We start from the raw sequence: 20,245 nt of genomic DNA, 5'->3' as shown, positions 1-20,245 counted from the left end.
TGCACCATGCCTGGCCAGCTGGGATTTAGTGACAACCATGGGACATACTGGGAATGTCCCTCCTCCCAGCATTAGAGAGACAGACCACGAGAGGCAGCTTCCTACTCCCAATGTCAGCGTGACGGACCACAACGGTTCTGTTTGTGGACTGAAGTCAGTGGCCTTGGAGATGAAGTAATATGTAACCTTGAGGAAATATCTGCACATGAATAGGAGCTGGAATTACTGTGGGTGTTCCCAGAGATTGTTGAACCGGAGAGGACTAGGGTTCCAGACTGATGTGACTAAGAAAGTGTTGGAATATAGTGGAGTCTAGCTCTGGAGGCTGGTCCAGGACCAGCGGTATTGTAGCTGAACACCAGACTGGAATCAGTGGCTCTGGACACTGTGCAGGGAACAGTGGTACAGCAGCTGGACATCGGGCTGGTACCGGTGGATCTGGATGCTGTGCTATGTGCAACGGTACTGCAGCTGGACACCAGGCTGGAATTGGTGGTTCTGAAAACTGCTATGAACAGTGTTTCTGTGGCTAGACACTGGGCTGGAACCGGTGGTTCTGTATGCTGTGCTGAGAACAGCGGTACTGTGGCTGGAACTGGACACCAGGCTGGGATTGGTGGTACTGGACACATTGGTTTCCAGGCTGGAACAATGAATCACAGTGGAAGTCCCAATGGAAGCACACTCTGGAGCAGAGGACTTTTGCTTATGCTGAGATCAATGAGAGACGTTGCCAGCATTTCAGGAAGTCCCTTTATAGAGAATGCTGGCAACAAATTGCCTAAGACCCTAAGGGAACCAAGAACTATGTTTCAGTTGGTAGTGCAGTGTTCAGTTAGCTTCCTGTAAGATGACTGCACCCTTAGTCCAGAGCTGGCGGGAACTCCTGCATGGAAGACACGAGGACCAGATGCATGGACAGGAGACGGGGTGTCTGCAGAAGCCACACCACTCAGCTGTGACAGTCTGTAGGGAGGTGGGCCTGGCTGGGAGGTATGCCTGCTCTGTGGGAACATTGTGGAGAGAGCTGACTCTTTAGCAGCTAGGGAAGGGGGGCTCACAGGTCTAAGGGGTCTACTCTTGTAGCAGTGAAAGACCCTTTATCAGTGATAACAGAAGGGGTTACTATGAAGAAATATCAGATGTAGATTTCACTTCCCCATACAGTAGTATGAGGAGAGTGATTCATAGAAGCTCAGCTGTCCATTTCGCTTTTCTAACATATTTGGCGTATGGAGGATTCTGAGGTGAGAAGAGCAGTGAAGACTTGTCTCCCCGCCTCCTCCCTGTTCTCCCTGTCCCCTACTTTAAAACTGGCATTCAGTAGTGCCCAGAAGTGAAAATGGATGAAGGGTGGATCAGAAGGTACCATCTCTGTGCTGAAGGGGTACTGGGGCAGCCCCCCCCCCCATGTGGTCCATATACCCAAGTTACTGTGATACGCAAGTGGTATCCAAATGATACTGTAGGTCGACAGTCAATGATTGACACCAAATCGTCGACATGCATATGGTTAACGTAGTCAAAAGGTTGACATGACAATTGTTTTGTTTTTTTCAACACTTCATACTTTACCATCCATGTGGACTACAATTGGAAACCGTAACGTGTGTAGAGTGCATCGGTAGTGGAGCAAAGTACTTTGCCCGAAGCATGTTGAGCAAAGCAAGCCAAGCAAGGGGACGCTGTACACTAATTGGAGTTCCATGTGCTGGAAGCTGAAATATGATCCCACAAAAACATGAAAACCTTACGTTGACCTTTTCATGTGTCGACATTTTCTCTGTGTCAACCTTTTTCACATGTTGACCTTGTTTATGTTGACATTTTGTGGTCAACCTTTTTACTGTCGACCTATTGACCCATAATCTGCCTGAGCATGCTGCAAATTCGGAAGGTAAATGCCTCAATCAGCACTGTAACTGGCATGGCTGTTAAGGCTTCAAAACAGCCTCAGCACCCGAGGGATTTGGTTTATTTCCACTTCCTAAATAAACACCTTTAACAAGAAATACTCTTAAAGCATACTTGCCTACCTGACCCTCTCCATGAGTGAGAAAATGCTCTGTTCCTGGACTTTCCTGGTAATGTATGAATGCCACCACCTGTGGTGAAACACCTTTCTTATCAATTAACTAGCTCACCACAGGTGATGGCAATCCTACATTACCAGGAAAGTCCAGGAACAGAGCATTTTCTCCCTCATGGAGAGGGTCAGGTAGGCAAGTATGCCTTAAAGAGTCTGTTTATCAATTAATATTTAACTACATGTTTACTGGTAAATTATCCCCTGCTATTGATATGACCTTATGTAACGCCTCAATGTATTAAATTCATATGTGGTACACTGTATAATAAATATAACTTTAGACCTCTCACTGAGGGAAATATAACGTTGGATCCCTCACAGAGGGAATATAGGGCCTAATTCCGCAAGGATTGCAAATCAGCAAAATTAGCAAAAAAAAAAAGCGTAAAAACGCAAATTCTGCAAATTAAATAGCAAAACCTGAGAAAAAAAACTATTTCTGAGACTTAGCAAAAACTGCGTATGCACTACGAAAAGTAGGCGTGTAGGGGGCGTACTAAAAGGCTGGACTCGCAAAAACTACGATCAGGGGCATGTTGTTGGTCGCTGGGCTGTGCATTCGCAATTTTTACAACAGATCGCACATTTCTGATGTGCAGTTTCTGAGTGACTACAGGTCTACCTTAAAAATTGCACAAGCTGACCTCAGTTGTAGGCTGCATGTATACTGCAATCATTGCTTCATTACACCCAGCTGAAGAAGCTCACACCTCAGACCACAAATCACTTCATTCAGCTGTATTGGAACTTAGAAACATGTAAGGTATTGTTTAACTCTGTAAACACATGTTGATTGTGAAAATATATGTTACTAACCGATTTGTGTTTACACTTACTAACAATCGAGGTTTGACAACCACACTATTTGATAGAAGGAAATGTAAAATAACCTTTACAAGCATTTTGCTTAGTAGTATCTGCTGAATGACATTTAGCTTCCTAACATTTTTTTTTAAACAACCAACATTTTTTGTTAAACAAAACATACCCACATACATATGTGACATTTTTTTTTATTTTATTTGTGCGCTACACACATAAACATATGTTGAAGAACAGCAACACCATCTTTTTATTTTCAAGTTTTGCAAATTTTGCTCCATTTGTATACTTATTGAAACAAATATTTACACATAATACCTTAAAGTAAGGTATGTAAATAAAAGCAAAGAAACAATAATATGTAATGTTTGACCACTTCACAATCAAAAAAACACTTTTTTTTTAAATGTTACTGTTGTTTCCGAATTAAAATATTTTTACTCCAAAAAAAGTGTGTTTATTAAAACATACCAATAATTGCTGTTGTGTAGGGTTTAGAGCAGGGGTTCTCAAACTCGGTCCTCAGGGGCCCACATAGTGCATGTTTTGCAGGTCTCCTCACAGAATCACAAGTGAAATAATTAGCTCCACCTGTGGACCTTTTAAAATGTGTCTGTGAGTAATTAATACACCTGTGCACTTGCTGGGTTACCTGCAAAACATGCACTGTGTGTGCCCCTGAGGACCAAGTTTGAGAACCACTGAATTAAATTAATGTTGCAATTTTTCAGTTTGGGCGTGCTTTCGCAATTTTGATTTTGCTCGCAATTCTTGCTAATTTTGTAATTTTTGCAATCCTTACTGAATTTGCCCCATAACTGTGAATATTAACTATATGTTCCCCTCATGGAGAAGATATGGAATTAGCCAATGAATGGAAACTGGCTCCCAGCACGCGGCAGGCTGTTGGACTGAGCCGCAAATGGGGAAGCTTAAGTGAGGCAGTGTCCCTGGACTAGAATGGACTGCCTGGCAGAGCGGGGACTGGCGAGCGGGGACTGGTGAGATGGCCGGGTGGTTGGAGTCCCATGGTGGCTGCTGGGAAAAAACAGTGAGGGAGCTGCGTTAAGTGCCGCAGCGGTGATCTCCGGTGCTCCGTGTATGCACGCGGAGCAGAGAACTTGCTGAGAGGCCAATGATGTCAGCAGGAGGTGTTACCGATCCTCCCTGTAGGCGTAGTGAGGTGGAGCCGGTCAACTGAGTGATAGAGCAGGGAGGAGTGACTCTGATACTCCCAACATTGAATGACTGGGGAGGCAGTTCGGGAGGCGGAGCTACGTGCCATATAAGCAGGGCCGGATCTAGACTTTGTGGTGCCCCGGGCGAAAAAATAGAGACCTGGCTTCACGGAGAAGGGGCATGGTCAGTTATGCCCTCTGTAGAGTTGCGCCGTGCCCTAGTTGCCCCGTGCTCCCAGTACTGTGCTCCCTGTAGAGTTGTGCCCCCTAGTTTCGCTGCTTAAAAAAAAAAAAAAAAATAATTCATACTTACATTCCCCGCTCCTGCTTCCTGCCCGCTGCTGCCCTCCGTCTCCGGTAGCCGGCATCGCTCCTCTGTTCTGTGGGAGAGACGTCATGACGTCTCTCCCATAGCACCGCATAGACACTAAAGCGCAATTACAGGTATGACACCTAGGGTGAGATTCAAATGATATATCACGCCCAATTTCCTTTCTAAAATGATCTCCGATATCGTGCATATTGCACCCATAGTAATCAGGTTTAAATGTGTAAAGGGTTTGGTGCCTCGCTACTATGGGGGTAGCGAGCTGAAATAATGATACAATGTCCCTGAAGGCAGAAACAGAATGGGTGTGGAAAGGGGTGAAAAGAATTGAATCCCGCCCCTAGTGTCTATGTGCCGCTCCCTCAATGCAGTGCGGTGCGCGATGACTTCATCACGCACTGCACAGCACCACATCTACCGAGCACCGGGGGGCACCAATAGCGGATCTTGTCATGGTGGTGGTGCCCTCCGGACGGCAGTGGCGCCCTCTGGAAGGCGGCGCCCCGGGCAAAAATCCTGCGTGCCCATAGCAAGATCCGCTACTGCATATAGGGCTACAGGAGGCTGGTTACAGCTTAAGAAGCAGAAGCAGTATATTGAATACATTGCTACACCATACCTCTGTGTAGAGCTCCCACTTATTCAGCAAGGACACCTCCAAACCACATCAATAGTAAGTGCTCTTATTAACAGACTTTAGAGTAGCGAAAGTAACACTGCAGTGCAGGGGCGGATTGGGATCAAAAACCAGCACGGGAAATTTATGGAAGCAGCCCTAATAGGGGTGGAGTCTGTTGATGGAGTCTGTCAAGTAGACAGGAGTACTGCTCTGAAGGCCTGACTATACGCAGGGATTAGAAGTGCGCGTCGTAGGCGCGCCACAAAATTTTAGGGGTGTGGCTTCATGGGGAAGGGGCGTGGCCACATAATAGTGCCAATTCACATTACACCACACAGTAGTTCCGCTTATACACATTGCACCAAGTAGAACCTCCTATACATACACACTGTGTTTAATTAATTGTTTTAACAGATATTAAGCTTTTATTAGTATTACAAGGAGCTAGTTAAACAAGATAGCTAGTGTAGAGTGTTACTCATACTATGTCGGGAATAGTATTGTCAGTAATATCTAATTGCTAAGTTATCCACATGTTGGAAACTGATCTGCATTACTGCAACAGTTGACATCCATGTTTTCTGTGGAAGAAACTTCAAGAGTCCACATTGCTGAATAATAAAATTGTTTATTGTTTTATGGTTACGATTTCTTGTAAAATACTTACCTCAAGATATCCTCACAACACTTGCCAATAAATCCAACTACTCTTGCCCTGGTGGGTGTGATACTTACAACTTGTAAAACTTTTTAGTAAACTAATATAATGACTAGAACATGTAAACCTGCTAAAGTAAGCATTGTCTGGAATGGAGCCTCCTTTATCCCTGCAGCTACACAAGGGCGTAGCTACCGTAGGTGCAGGCAGTGCAGCTGCTATGGGGCCCAGAGCTGAGAGGGGCCCACCTTCCCTGTCAAAGTTACATGTATTATTTACATTTTTCACCACTGAGTTGTACGTAGGGGTCCTTGCAAACGTTTTCCTTGGGGCCTGCAATATATCTAGGTATGCCGCTGGACCTGCTCATTGTAGTGTGGTAGAAAATCAACTGGAGGGCATTATAATGTTATATAATATGAACCGGGATACTGTAATGAGGCACAATATGAACGGGGAGCACTATATATCATAATGTGAATTGGGGGTACTGTGCGGCATAATGTGTACTGGCAGCTCTGAAATGTGACATAGGGTAAACTTAAGCACTACTGCTTTTTATACAAGAAACTAGGGCACTACTATGGAGCATAACATAAATAAGGCGCTACTATGGTTCAGAAAATGACCGAGGGCACTATTATAAGGCATAAAATTAACAACTGCTGCAGAGAAGTGTCTCTCTAGAAGCATTGGGACAGGGGGCCCTTCAAAATGTTGCTATGGGGACCACAACGTTCTGGCTACGTCCCTGCAGCTACAGCTCAGCAATATGTGGAAATAAAGCGTTGTATAGTTACTGAAGTGATGACAGACTTCTGGCTGATATTTTGTAGTTTGAACTTCTCTTAAATCCTATTTCTCCTGATAGAATCATATGGACAGTTGACAGTTCCACTTCCTGCCAACATTGACACTGCACCACTGGTCAAAGTGCTGGTGTATCTTGTGCTGGACAGCGGTGAGGTCATTGCAGATAGCGTCAGCTTCAAAGTGGACAAGTGCTTTGCTAACAAGGTAATGCATTATTTCCACTTACAGTACTGTGTTGCACAGACTTGTCATTATCAGCGTTATTTCTGCACTTTGGTTAAATTAATAATATTGAAATGTTACTTTAATGCAAACATTGCAGTATCTCTTGCTCCCTTCCTGGGTATTTACATACTCATAGTTCCAATATTATTAAGTCCTAAACCTCATTCTGGTATAACTTTGAATTATGTGGTGAAAATTGGAAGAAGCGCAGGCACCTGATATAATGTTACTGTAGGTATGTGGGATCAGCGATGCTGAGGAATGGATTAAATAAAATGTATATATTTTTATCTGGGAGCACAGTGCTCCCTAACTAAAATACCTTCAAATGCATTATTGTAGACACAGGTAAATGTACATACCCTCCAATGTGACCCATTCCATTAGGTACAAAATGCTCTGTTCCTGGACATCTTTGCCAGTGACTGTTACAGAGGCGGGGCTGCAGCACGGTCCAAAATTCAAACAGGGGAGCCACAACAACTGCCACCCCAAATACCGCCAAACATCACTGGCCAGGACTCAATGGCAGTTGGCGTGGCTTCCCTATTTGAATTTTGGACTGTGCTGCAGCCCCACCTCTGTAACTGCGACTGGCACAGAAGTCCAGGAACAGAGCATTTTGTACCTAATGGAATGGGTTATGTTGGAGGGTATGAATTTACTAAAGCTTCTAAATCAGAGAATTGGTGATGTTGCCCATAGCAACCAATCAGATGTTGTCTATCATTTCTCTATATAGTTTTAGAAAATTGTAGACAGCTGTTAGGGTCTCCTGCCCTGTGCTGCCACATCGTCATGGCAACCGGGAGACAAGTGCTAGCGGAGTAACCTGAGCGCAGCTGATACTCCGGTTCGGGTCTTTTGCTGTGCAGTGGTTACAGGCTCTGTGCACGGCAGGGGATCCGGTGCTGGTTTTTGTGCTCACAGTCTGTGAGGTCTGAGTGGGGCATGGACAGCACCTGCTATATAAACCCTCTTCTCAGGTTAGGCAGATGCTGCTGAATCTTTGTTGGTTAGTCAGTTCCTGAAAGTTAGCTAGTATTGTGTAACTTTGTATTTGTTTGTTGCTTACTGCAAATAGGCCTTTGGATTTGGTACTACACTCTGCCAATCCAGACCTAGCAGTAAGACTGGAGTCAGTCGTTTAACCTGCTGGGGTTCTTTTACTACTCTGTGAACCTAGCAAGTTTGCGGCTGTATTCTCAGACTTGCCTGCCAAAATCCTTTCTCACTGTGCAAGGTGTTCAGGTGTCAGTTTAGTGGCAGTAAGCTGAACCAGTGCACTGCAAGTGAGGACTAGGATTGTGGAGACTCTCCTTGTGTCTATTATTCCATCTCTGACCAAGGAGTTTACTGCCACACCCGTTGGTAACCCTTTAGGGTTTTGCTGTTGCCCTTAGCAACAGCATTTCGGGTTCTCTACGTATTAAATCACAACATCTCGCTTCTTTCCATCTGAGCATTCCTAATACAAGGGAGACACCCAGTTTCTTAGCCTTTGGGCTTCTCTGTTCACTTTGTGTTTATTTTGTTACTCTATCACCTTCTGTGTATGTTATGTCATATTCCCCAGTCTGTCTGTGAGTTCATTTGTTTTGCATCCCTCTCCGTTCAGACACCAGTACATTCCTGCTGGCACTGGTGTGCATAACATATTCAGCAGCCTAATACTCCTGTTGAAATTTTGTGGGAATATGGAGCATACCCCTCAAAATACTTTGCAACAGGTGGTCAATCAGGTGCAGGTCCTGACTCGACAATTTAATGATTTGTCCATTAAAATGCACACCTCGCAGACCGCTGGCGGAGCTCCCGCAGCAGCAGCAGCATCTTCAGGGGTTAAGGAGCCGAAAGTAAATCTCCCGGATCGGTTTTCTGGAGATCGCTCGCAGTTCTTTTGTTTCAAGGAGAGCTGCAAGCTATATTTCTCTGACGTCCTAGTGGATGCTGGGACTTCCGTAAGGACCATGGGGAACAGCGGCTCCGCAGGAGACTGGGCACAAAGTAAAAGCTTTAGGACTATCTGGTGTGCACTGGCTCCTCCCCCTATGACCCTCCTCCAAGCCTCAGTTAAGATTTTGTGCCCGGCCGAGAAGGGTGCAATCTAGGTGGCTCTCCTGAGCTGCTTAGAAGTAAAAGTATACTTAGGTTTTTTATTTTCAGTGAGTCCTGCTGGCAACAGGCTCACTGCAGCGCGGGACTAAGGGGAGAAGAAGCGAACTCACCTGCGTGCAGAGTGGATTGGGCTTCTTGGCTACTGGACATTAGCTCCAGAGGGACGATCACAGGTTCAGCCTGGATGGGTCCCGGAGCCGCGCCGCCGGCCCCCTTACAGAGCCAGAAGAGCGAAGAGGTCCGGAGAAAGCGGCGGCAGAAGACGTTCCTGTCTTCAGATAAGGTAGCGCACAGCTCTGCAGCTGTGCGCCATTGCTCTCAGCACACTTCACACTCCGGTCACTGAGGGTGCAGGGCGCTGGGGGGGAGCACCCTGAGACGCAATAAAACTTGATAAAAACCTTATGTGGCTAAAGAAATGCATCACATATAGCTCCTGGGCTATATGGATGCATTTAACCCCTGCCAGTTTTCCAGAAAAAAGCGTGAGAAAAGGCCGCCGTGAAGGGGGCGGAGCCTATCTCCTCAGCACACAAGCGCCATTTTCTTTCACAGCTCCGCTGGAAGGACGGCTCCCTGACTCTCCCCTGCAGACTACACTACAGAAACAGGGTAAAACAAGAGAGGGGGGCACTATTGGCAGCTAATATATAATACAGCAGCTATAAAGGGAGTAACACTTATATAAGGTTATCCCTGAATATATATAGCCCTCTGGTGTGTGCTGGCAAACTCTCCCTCTGTCTCCCCAAAGGGCTAGTGGGGTCCTATCCTCTGTCAGAGCATTCCCTGTGTGTGTGCTGGGTGTCGGTACGATTGTGTCGACATGTATGAGGAGGAAAATGATGTGGAAGCAGAGCAATTGCCTGTGTTAGTGATGTCACCCCCTAGGGAGTCGACACCTGACTGGATGGTTGTATTTAAAGAATTACGTGACAATGTCAGCACTTTGCAAAAAACTGTTGACGACATGAGACAGCCGGCAAATCAGGTATAGACCTGATCCTGAATTTGTTCCTTTGGAGTATCCGGAACTCTGTGGGCCTTTTGGATCGATGAGTATACAGTCATCTCTATCACCAGTGTTATTACATGCTTTTAAATTTCTTATGTTTGTGAGTGCATTTCTATTAAAAATTCTTTCCCCCTGAATGGGAGTCTGCACTATTGCTTCGCCTTATTCTGTTTCAGTTTAAAGCCCAGGTGAACATCAGGAGAATCCAGTAGAAGTTTCTTCAGGCTTAAGATTTGTACAATGCTTCCAATATATTGACACATTGTGAGTGTTATAATAAAAAAACCCTTTTGATATTTTTTGAATTGGATGTCTGCACTATTGTGCGATCATTTTTTTGCAGTTCAGATTATCCATTATATGGTGGCACCCGAGAAGTTATTGCCCCTCCCATAAAGAAACAAAAGGGAAGTTACACTCCTTTATTTTGTTGTATTTTATGTAACCATTTTATGACACAAATCTGCGCAATCTATACACCTATCTATTTTGTAAACAGTTGTATATTGGAAAATTGGTGGATTTTTCTAAAGTGTATATGCTGCATTTTTTATTGTCTGTTTAGCGCAAAACAACACAAATTAATTCTTTGGGGCAAATCAGTTAGTGCCTATTCAGGCGTCTCAGACACCGTCAGGGGCGCTAAAACGCCCGTTACCTCAGATGGTCGACACAGACCCAGACACGGATACTGAATCCAGTGTCGACGGTGAGGAGACGAACGTAATGTCCAGTAGGGCCACACGTTACATGATCACGGCGATGAAGGAGGCATTGAACATTTCTGACACTACAAGTACCACAAAAAAGGGTATTATGTGGGGTGTGAAAAAACTACCAGTAGTTTTTCCTGAATCAGATGAATTAAATGAGGTGTGTGATAAGGCGTGGGTTTCCCCCGATAAAAAACTGCTGATTTCTAACAAATTATTGGCACTATACCCTTTCCCGCCAGAGGTTAGGGCACGTTGGGAAACACCCCCTAGGGTAGATAAGGCGCTCACACGCTTATCAAAACAAGTGGCGTTACTGTCTCCTGATACGGCCGCCCTCAAGGAACCAGCTGATAGAAAGCTGGAAAATATCCTAAAAGGTATATACACACATACTGGTGTTATACTGCGACCAGCAATCGCCTCAGCCTGGATGTGCAGCGCTGGAGTGGCTTGGTCGGATTCCCTGACTGAAAATATTGATACCCTGGATAGGGACAGTATATTATTAACTATAGAGCATTTAAAGGATGCATTACTATATATGCGTGATGCACAGAGGGATATTTGCACCCTGGCATCAAGAGTGAGTGCGATGTCCATTTCTGCCAGAAGGGCGTTATGGACGCGACAGTGGTCAGGTGATGCAGATTCCAAACGACATATGGAAGTATTGCCGTATAAAGGGGAGGAGTTATTTGGGGTCGGTCTATCAGAACTGGTGGCCACGGCAACGGCTGGAAAGTCCACCTTTTTACCCCAGGTCACCTCTCAGCAGAAAAAGACACAGTCTTTTCAAACTCAGTCCTTTCGTTCCCATAAGAACAAGCGGGCAAAAGGCCACTCATTTCTGCCCCGGGGCAGAGGAAGAGGAAAAAGACTGCACCAGGCAGCCTCTTCCCAGGAGCAAAAGCCCTCCCCCGCTTCTGCCAAGTCTTCAGCATGACGCTGGGGCTTTACAAGCGGACTCAGGCACGGTGGGGGCCCGTCTCAAAAATTTCAACGCGCAGTGGGCTCACTCGCAAGTGGACCCCTGGATCCTGCAGGTAGTATCACAGGGGTACAAATTGGAATTCGAGACGTCTCCCCCTCGAAGATTCCTGAAGTCTGCTCTACCAACGTCTCCCTCCGACAGGGAGGCAGTATTGGAAGCTATTCACAAGCTGTATTCCCAGCAGGTGATAATCAAGGTACCCCTCCTACAACAGGGAAAGGGGTATTATTCCACGCTGTTTGTGGTACCGAAGCCGGACGGCTCGGTGAGACCAATTTTAAATCTAAAATCCTTGAACACTTACATGAAAAGGTTCAAGTTCAAGATGGAATCACTCAGAGCAGTGATAGCGAATCTGGAAGAAGGGGACTATATGGTATCTCTGGACATCAAAGATGCTTATCTCCATGTCCCAATCTTCCCTTCTCACCAAGGGTACCTCAGGTTTGTGGTACAAGACTGTCATTATCAGTTTCAGACGCTGCCGTTTGGATTGTCCACGGCACCCCGGGTCTTTACCAAGGTAATGGCCGAAATGATGATTCTTCTTCGAAGAAAAGGCGTCTTAATTATCCCTTACTTGGACGATCTCCTGATAAGGGCAAGGTCCAGGGAACAGTTAGAGTTCGGAGTAGCACTGTCTCAGGTAGTGTTACGTCAGCACGGGTGGATTCTAAATATCCCAAAATCACAGCTGATTCCAACAACACGTCTACTGTTCCTGGGGATGATTCTGGACACAGTCCAGAAAAAGGTGTTTCTCCCGGAGGAGAAGGCCAGGGAGTTATCCGAGCTAGTCAGGAACCTCCTAAAACCAGGCCAGGTGTCAGTGCATCAATGCACGAGAGTCCTGGGAAAAATGGTGGCTTCTTACGAAGCGATTCCATTCGGAAGATTCCATGCAAGAACGTTTCAGTGGGATCTGCTGGACAAATGGTCCGGATCGCATCTTCAGATGCATCAGCGGATTACCCTATCTCCAAGGACAAGGGTGTCTCTCCTGTGGTGGTTACAGAGGGCTCATCTTCTAGAGGGCCGCAGATTCGGCATTCAGGATTGGATGCTGGTGACCACGGATGCCAGCCTGAGAGGCTGGGGAGCAGTCACACAGGGAAGAAATTTCCAGGGCTTGTGGTCAAGCATGGAAACGTCTCTTCACATAAATATCCTGGAACTAAGGGCCATTTACAATGCCCTAAGTCAAGCAAGGCCTCTGCTTCAGGGTCAGTCGGTTTTGATCCAATCGGACAACATCACGGCAGTCGCCCACGTCAACAGACAGGGCGGCACAAGAAGCAGGAGGGCAATGGCAGAAGCTGCAAGGATTCTCCGCTGGGCGGAAAATCATGTGGTAGCACTGTCAGCAGTGTTCATTCCGGGAGTGGACAACTGGGAAGCAGACTTCCTCAGCAGACACGACCTCCACCCGGGGGAGTGGGGACTTCACCCAGAAGTCTTCCAACTGATTGTAAACCGTTGGGAAAAACCAAAGGTGGACATGATGGCGTCCCGTCTCAACAAAAAACTGGACAGATATTGCGCAAGGTAAAGGGACCCTCAGGCAATAGCGGTGGATGCTCTGGTAACACCGTGGGTGTACCAGTCGGTGTATGTGTTCCCTCCTCTACCTCTCATACCAAAAGTACTGAGAATCATAAGAAAGAGAGGAGTAAGAACTATACTCGTGGCTCCGGATTGGCCAAGAAGAACTTGGTACCCGGAACTGCAAGAGATGCTCACGGAGGATCTGTGGCCTCTACCTCTAAGAAAGGACCTGCTCCAGCAGGGACCTTGTCTGTTCCAAGACTTACCGTGGCTGCGTTTGACGGCATGGCGGTTGAACGCCGGATCCTGATGGAAAAAGGCATTCCAGATGAAGTCATCCCTACCCTGATCAAAGCCAGGAAGGATGTAACCGCGAAACATTATCACCGCCAAGAAGGCCCCCACAGAGGAATTTCAACTGGGTCGTTTCTTACATTTCCTGCAAGCAGGACTGACTATGGGCCTAAAATTAGGATCCATTAAGGTTCAAATTTCGGCCCTGTCGATCTTCTTCCAGAAAGAACTGGCTTCAGTGCCTGAAGTTCAGACGTTTGTCAAGGGGGTACTGCATATACAGCCTCCTTTTGTGCCACCAGTGGCACCTTGGGATCTCAATGTAGTTTTAGGGTTCCTAAAATCACATTGGTTTGAACCACTCAACACTGTGGACTTGAAATATCTCACATGGAAAGTGGTAATGCTGTTAGCCCTGGCTTCAGCCAGGCGTGTCTCAGAATTGGCGGCTTTATCATATAAAAGCCCTTACCTAATTTTTCATTCAGACAGGGCAGAATTGAGGACTCGTCCTCAATTTCTCCCTAAGGTGGTTTCAGCGTTTCACATGAACCAACCTATTGTGGTACCTGCGGCTACTAGGGACTTGGAGGACTCCAAGTTACTGGACGTAGTCAGGGCCCTGAAAATATATGTTTCCAGGACGGCTGGAGTCAGAAAATCTGACTCGCTGTTTATCCTGTATGCACCCAACAAGCTGGGTGCTCCTGCTTCTAAGCAGACGATTGCTCGTTGGATTTGTAGTACAATTCAGCTTGCACATTCTGTGGCAGGACTGCCACAGCCAAAATCTGTTAAAGCCCATTCCACAAGGAAAGTGGGCTCATCTTGGGCGGCTGCCCGAGGGGTCTCGGCTTTACAACTTTGCCGAGCAGCTACTTGGTCAGGGGCAAACACGTTTGCAAAATTTTACAAATTCGATACCCTGGCTGAGGAGGACCTGGAGTTCTCTCATTCGGTGCTGCAGAGTCATCCGCACTCTCCCGCCCGTTTGGGAGCTTTGGTATAATCCCCATGGTCCTTACGGAAGTCCCAGCATCCACTAGGACGTCAGAGAAAATAAGAATTTACTTACCGATAATTCTATTTCTCGTAGTCCGTAGTGGATGCTGGGCGCCCATCCCAAGTGCGGATTGTCTGCAATACTTGTATATAGTTATTGTTACAAAAAAATCGGGTTGTTTATTGTTGTGAGCCATCTTTTTAGAGGCTCCTAAGTATTATCATACTGTTAACTGGGTTCAGATCACAGGTTGTACGGTGTGATTGGTGTGGCTGGTATGAGTCTTACCCGGGATTCAAAATCCTTCCTTATTGTGTACGCTCGTCCGGGCACAGTATCCTAACTGAGGCTTGGAGGAGGGTCATAGGGGGAGGAGCCAGTGCACACCAGCTAGTCCTAAAGCTTTTACTTCGTGCCCAGTCTCTTGCGGAGCCGCTATTCCCCATGGTCCTTACGGAAGTCCCAGCATCCACTATGGACTACGAGAAATAGAATTATCGGTAAGTAAATTCTTATTTTCCGGCTTAGGCCTCAGTCTTCTGGGTCTGAGATTCAGCGGATGGGCATAGTGATTTCCTTGCTACAAGGAGACCCACAGGTCTGGGCATATGGGTTGCAGCCTGACTGTCCGTCGCTTAAAAGTGTTGATGCCTTTTTTATGGCACTGGGCATGTTGTATGATGACCCTGACAAGACGGCCTCAGCCGAGGCTCAGATTTCGATCCTTAAGCAAGGACGAAGGCCAGTTGAGGTTTATTGTACGGAGTTTCGGAGGTTGGCCCATGATACCCAGTGGAATGACCCAGCCCTGAGACACCAGTACCGAAGAGGTCTTTCTAACCAGATAAAAGACCAACTGGTACAATATCCATTGCCTGATAGCTTGGATCAGCTCATGCAGTTATCCATCCGGGTGGATAGACGGGCAGAGAAAGCGTAGGCTTGAAAGGGAGACTGAGGTTTCCTTCTTTCCCAAGGGAACCTCAGACTCTGAGGAATTTTCCGAGGAGCCAATGCAGATTGGGGCTACCCGCCTCTCCTCGCGTGAGAAGATGCGGAGGAGACAGCAGGGGTTGTGTTTGTACTGTGGGAATAAAGGTCATGTGGTAGTATCATGCCCAGAAAAGCCGGAAAACTTCAGGGCCTGAGGGTGATGGGAAATATCCTGTCTGGCCAGAAGTCAGAATTTCCCAAGAAGACTTTTATCATTCCGGTGACCTTGAAGATCCTCGGTCAAACTGTCAAGACTGAGGCCTTTGTGGACAGTGGGGCCGACAGGGTTTTTATGGACCGCCAATTCGCCCTGAAACACTCTGTTCCCTTAGTACCCTTGGCATCGGAAATTGAGATTTGTGTGTTAAACGGGGAACCATTATCCCAGGGTAAAATTACCTCTTGCACTAGCCAGATTTCTTTGTTTATTGGAGCCACACACTCTGAAAAATTATCCTTTTATGTGACTGTCTGTACTTTTGCCCCATTGGTGTTGGGGTTACCCTGGTTAAGGGCCCACAATCCTCAATTTGACTGGGTCTCTGGGGAGATTCTTAGTTGGGGTACTGATTGTTTCAGGAGTTGCTTGAGCCTTCCAGTCAGGCTTTCGCAGCTAAGTTTGCCAGGATTGCCAGGATGTTATGCAGATTTTGCGGACGTGTTCTCCAAAAAAGTCGCAGAGGTACTACCTCCCCATCGCCCCTATGACTGTGCCATTGATTTGTTGCCGAATGCTAAGCTTCCCAAGAGCAGGTTGTACTCCCTGTCACGTCCTGAGACTCAGGCTATGGCAGAGTACATTCAGGAGAACTTGGCTAAGGGATTTATCAGACCTTCACAGTCTCCAGTTGGGTCGGGGTTCTTCTTCGTGGGTAAAAAGGACGGTTCGTTGCGACCCTGCATCGACTTCAGGGAATTGAACCGTATCACGATTAAAAACTCATACCCACTGCCTCTCATTTCGGTCTTGTTTGACCAGCTTCGTACTGCCACCATTTTTTCTAAGATTGACCTACGCGGTGCGTACAATCTAATCCGAATAAGAGAGGGGGATGAATGGAAGACTGCCTTTAATACCCACTCAGGGCATTATGAATATTTGGTGATGCCTTTTGGGCTCTGTAATGCCCCGGCAGTCTTCCAGGACTTCATGAACGATGTGCTCAGGGAATATTTGGATAGATTCTTAGTTGTATACTTAGATGACATCCTAATCTTCTCCATTCCCTGGAGGAACATCGGAAGCATGTACGCTTAGTCCTCCAGAAACTGAGAGACCACCGGCTTGGGGCAAAGCTGGAGAAGTGCGAATTTGAAGTTCAGCAAATCGCATTTCTAGGATATATTATCTCCCCAGAAGGTTTCCAAATGGAGGGTTCCAAGGTACAGGCAGTCCTGGATTGGGTGCAGCCCACTAGTTTGAAGGCGCTTCAGCGTTTTCTGGGCTTTGCGAATTTTTATAGACGATTTATCGCTGGATTTTCGTCTATAGTGGCGCCCTTGGTGGCACTCACCTGAAAGGGGCGGATGTTGCTCACTGGTCTTGTGAGGCCAAAGCGGCTTTTGCCCGTCTCAAAAGGGCATTTGTCTCGGCCAAGGTGCTGCGACACCCAGATCCAGAGCGTCCTTTTGTGGTGGAGGTGGATGCCTCTGAGATGGGTATTGGGGCAGTGCTCTCTCAGATGGGGGTGTCTGATAATCGCCTTCATCCATGTGCTTACTTTTTCCCGTAAATTTTCGCCTGCCGAGATGAATTATGACGTGGGTAACCGGGAATTGTTGGCTATTAAGGATGCACTCGAGGAGTGGAGACACTGGCTTGAGGGGGCTAAGTTTGTGGTCTCAATTCTCACCGACCATAAGAATTTGGCATATTTAGAGTCAGCGAAGCGCCTCAATGCCAGGCAGGCACGATGGGCTTTGTTTTTTGCTCGCTTTAATTTTTTGATAACATATCGCCCTGTGTCAAAAAACATCAAGGCTGATGAGCTCTCACAGAGTTTTGCTCCAATCCAGGAGACCACCGAGGAGCCATTGCCCATTGTGCCCCATCATGTATTAAAGTGGGCATTACCCAGGACCTCTTGTCATTAGTCCTTACAGCACAGGAGCAGGTTCCTCCAGACCTTCCAGTAGGTCTTTTGTTTGTGCCTCCTAGGTTAAGACAGCGAGTGTTCCTGGAATTCCATGCCAAGAAGTCGGCAGGTCACCCGGGTATTGCCAGAACTCGGGAGTTGCTATCTAGGGCGGTGTGGTGGCCCTCGGTGGCTAGGGATGTGGATCAGTGGGTTCGGGCATGTGACATCTGTGCCCGAAATAAGACTCCTAGAGGGGTTCCTGTTGGCCCATTACATCCACTCTCTATTCCATCTAAGCCATGGACCCACATTTCAATGGATTTTGTGGTGGACTTGCCCAAATCCTCGGGGATGACAGCCCTCTGGGTTGTCGTTGACAGGTTTTCGAAGATGGCGCACTTCGTTCCACTGGTTGGGCTGCCATCGGCCAGATGCCTGTCTGAATTATTTATGCTGCATGTTGTGCGCCTCCACGGGTTGCCACTTGATGTGGTCTCTGACCGCGGGTCCCAGTTTGTGGCCAAATTCTGGAGGGGATTTTGTTCCGATCTCCAGATTTCTGTCAGCTTGTCGTCAGGCTACCATCCGCAGTCTAATGGGCAGACTGAAAGGGTGAACCAGTCCTTGGAGCAGTTCCTCAGGTGTTATGTCTCCAAGTGTCAGACTGACTGGGTTGCTCATCTGTCCATGGCGGAGTTTGCCTATAACAACGCGGCTCACTCTGCTACAGGGATCTCTCCCTTCCTTTGTGTGTATGGGCATCATTCTAAGGCCAATTCTTTTGACCCCCTGGACTCCACGCCTGGTGGTTCCTCTGTGGTTTCGGTCCGTAGAGGTATTTGGAGGAAAGTGAAGAAAGCCCTTGTGTCTGTGTCATTAGTGACCAAAAGGGTTTTTGATAAGCGGAAAAGACCCTGCAGCTTCAAATTAGGAGACTTCGTCTGGTTGTCTACCAAGAATTTGAAGTTGAGACAGCCATCTCATAAGTTAGGCCCCCGGTTCATCGGCCCTTATAAGATCACTCGGGTTATCAATCCGGTGGCATTTCAGTTAGATCTGCCTCGTTCTTTGGGTATCAATAAAACATTTAATTGTTCCCTTTTAAAACGGGCGATTGGTAATCCTTCTTCCAGTAGAATACCTTCCCTTCTTCTGATACGTGGCCAGAGGGAGTTTGTTGTTGAAAGGATTCTTGACTCCAAGATGGTTCGGGGTCGGCTGTCATTTTTGGTGCACTGGAAGGGGTATGGCCCGGAGGAGTGGTCATGGGTGCGCAGTTGTGATCTTCATGCCCCCAGACTGATACGCTCTTTCTTCTCGCAGTTCCCCGATAAACCCGGTGGTAGGGGTTCTTTGACCCCTCATCAGAGGGGGGGTACTGTTAGGGTCTCCTGCCCTGTGCTGCCACGTCGTCATGGCAACCGGGAGACAAGTGCTAGCGGAGTAACCTAAGCGCAGCTGATACTCCGGTTCGGGTCTTTTGCTGTGCAGTGGTTACAGGCTCTGTGCACGGCAGGGGATCCGGTGCTGGTTTTTGTGCTCACAGCGTTAGGGTCTCCTGCCCTGTGCTGCCACGTCGTCATGGCAACCGGGAGACAAGTGCTAGCGGAGTAACCTGAGCGCAGCTGATACTCCGGTTCGGGTTTTTTGCTGTACAGTGGTTACAGGCTCTGTGCACGGCAGGGGATCCGGTGCTGGTTTTTGTGCTCACAGTCTGTGAGGTCTGAGTGGGGCGTGGACAGCACCTGCTATATAAGGCCTCTTCTCAGGTTAAGCAGATGCTGCTGAATCTTTGTTGGTTAGTCAGTTCCTGAAAGTTAGCCAGTACTGTGTAGCTTTGTATTTGTTGTTGCTTACTGCAAATAGGCCTGGGGATTTGGTACTACACTCTGCCAATCCAGACCTAGCAGTAAGACTGGAGTCAGTCGTTTAACTTGCTGGGGTTCTTTTGCTACTCTGTGAACTTAGCAAGTTTGCGGCTGTATTCTGAGACTTGCCTGCCTAAATCCTGTCTCACTGTGCAAGGTGTTCAGGTGTCAGTTTAGTGGCAGTAAGCTGAACCTGTGCACTGCAAGTGAGGATTAGGATTGTGGAGACTCTCCTTGTGTCTATCATTCCATCTCTGACCAAGGAGTTTACTGCCACACCCGTTGGTAACCCTTTAGGGTTTTGCTGTTGCCCTTAGCAACAGCATTTCGGGTTCTCTACGTATTAAAACACAACATCTTGCTTTTTCCATCTGAGCATTACTAATACTAGGGAGACACCCAGTTTCTTAGCCTCTGGGCTTCTCTGTTCACTTTGTGTTTATTTTGTTACCCTATCACCTTCTGTGTACGTAATGTCATATTCCCCAGTCTGTCTGTGAGTTCATTTGTTTTGCATCTCTATCCGTTCAGACACCAGTACATTCCTGCAGGCACTGGTGTGCATAACAGTTCAGACACCAGTACATTCCTGCAGGCACTGGTGTGCATAACAGTTCAGACACCAGTACATTCCTGCAGGCACTGGTGTGCATAACACACAGTCTGTGAGGTCTGAGTGGGGCGTGGACAGCACCTGCTATATAAACCCTCTTCTCAGGTTAGGCAGATGCTGCTGAATCTTTGTTGGTTAGTCAGTTCCTGAAAGTTAGCTAGTACTGTGTAACTTTGTATTTGTTTGTTGCTTACTGCAAATCGGCCTTGGGATTTGGTACTACACTCTGCCAATCCAGACCTAGCAGTAAGACTGGAGTCAGTCGTTTAACTTGCTGGG

The 20,245-nt window shown here is 47.1% G+C and overlaps 1 protein-coding gene across 1 annotated transcript in view; it reads left to right on the top strand.

Moving 5' to 3' along the window:
- LOC135057408 (alpha-2-macroglobulin-like) overlaps window positions 1–20,245 on the top strand; it is a 315,880-nt gene that overhangs the window by 176,631 nt on the left and 119,004 nt on the right. The window contains exon 15 of the mRNA XM_063963298.1: window positions 6,566–6,711. Within this exon, the coding sequence (XP_063819368.1) occupies window positions 6,566–6,711 (146 nt within the window). The remainder of the gene's footprint in view (window positions 1–6,565; window positions 6,712–20,245) is intronic.

Source organism: Pseudophryne corroboree, chromosome 3 (genome assembly GCF_028390025.1).
Source record: "Pseudophryne corroboree isolate aPseCor3 chromosome 3, aPseCor3.hap2, whole genome shotgun sequence".
In the NCBI taxonomy this organism is placed as follows: Eukaryota; Metazoa; Chordata; class Amphibia; order Anura; family Myobatrachidae; genus Pseudophryne; species Pseudophryne corroboree.
This window is presented reverse-complemented; position numbering and strand designations above follow the sequence as displayed.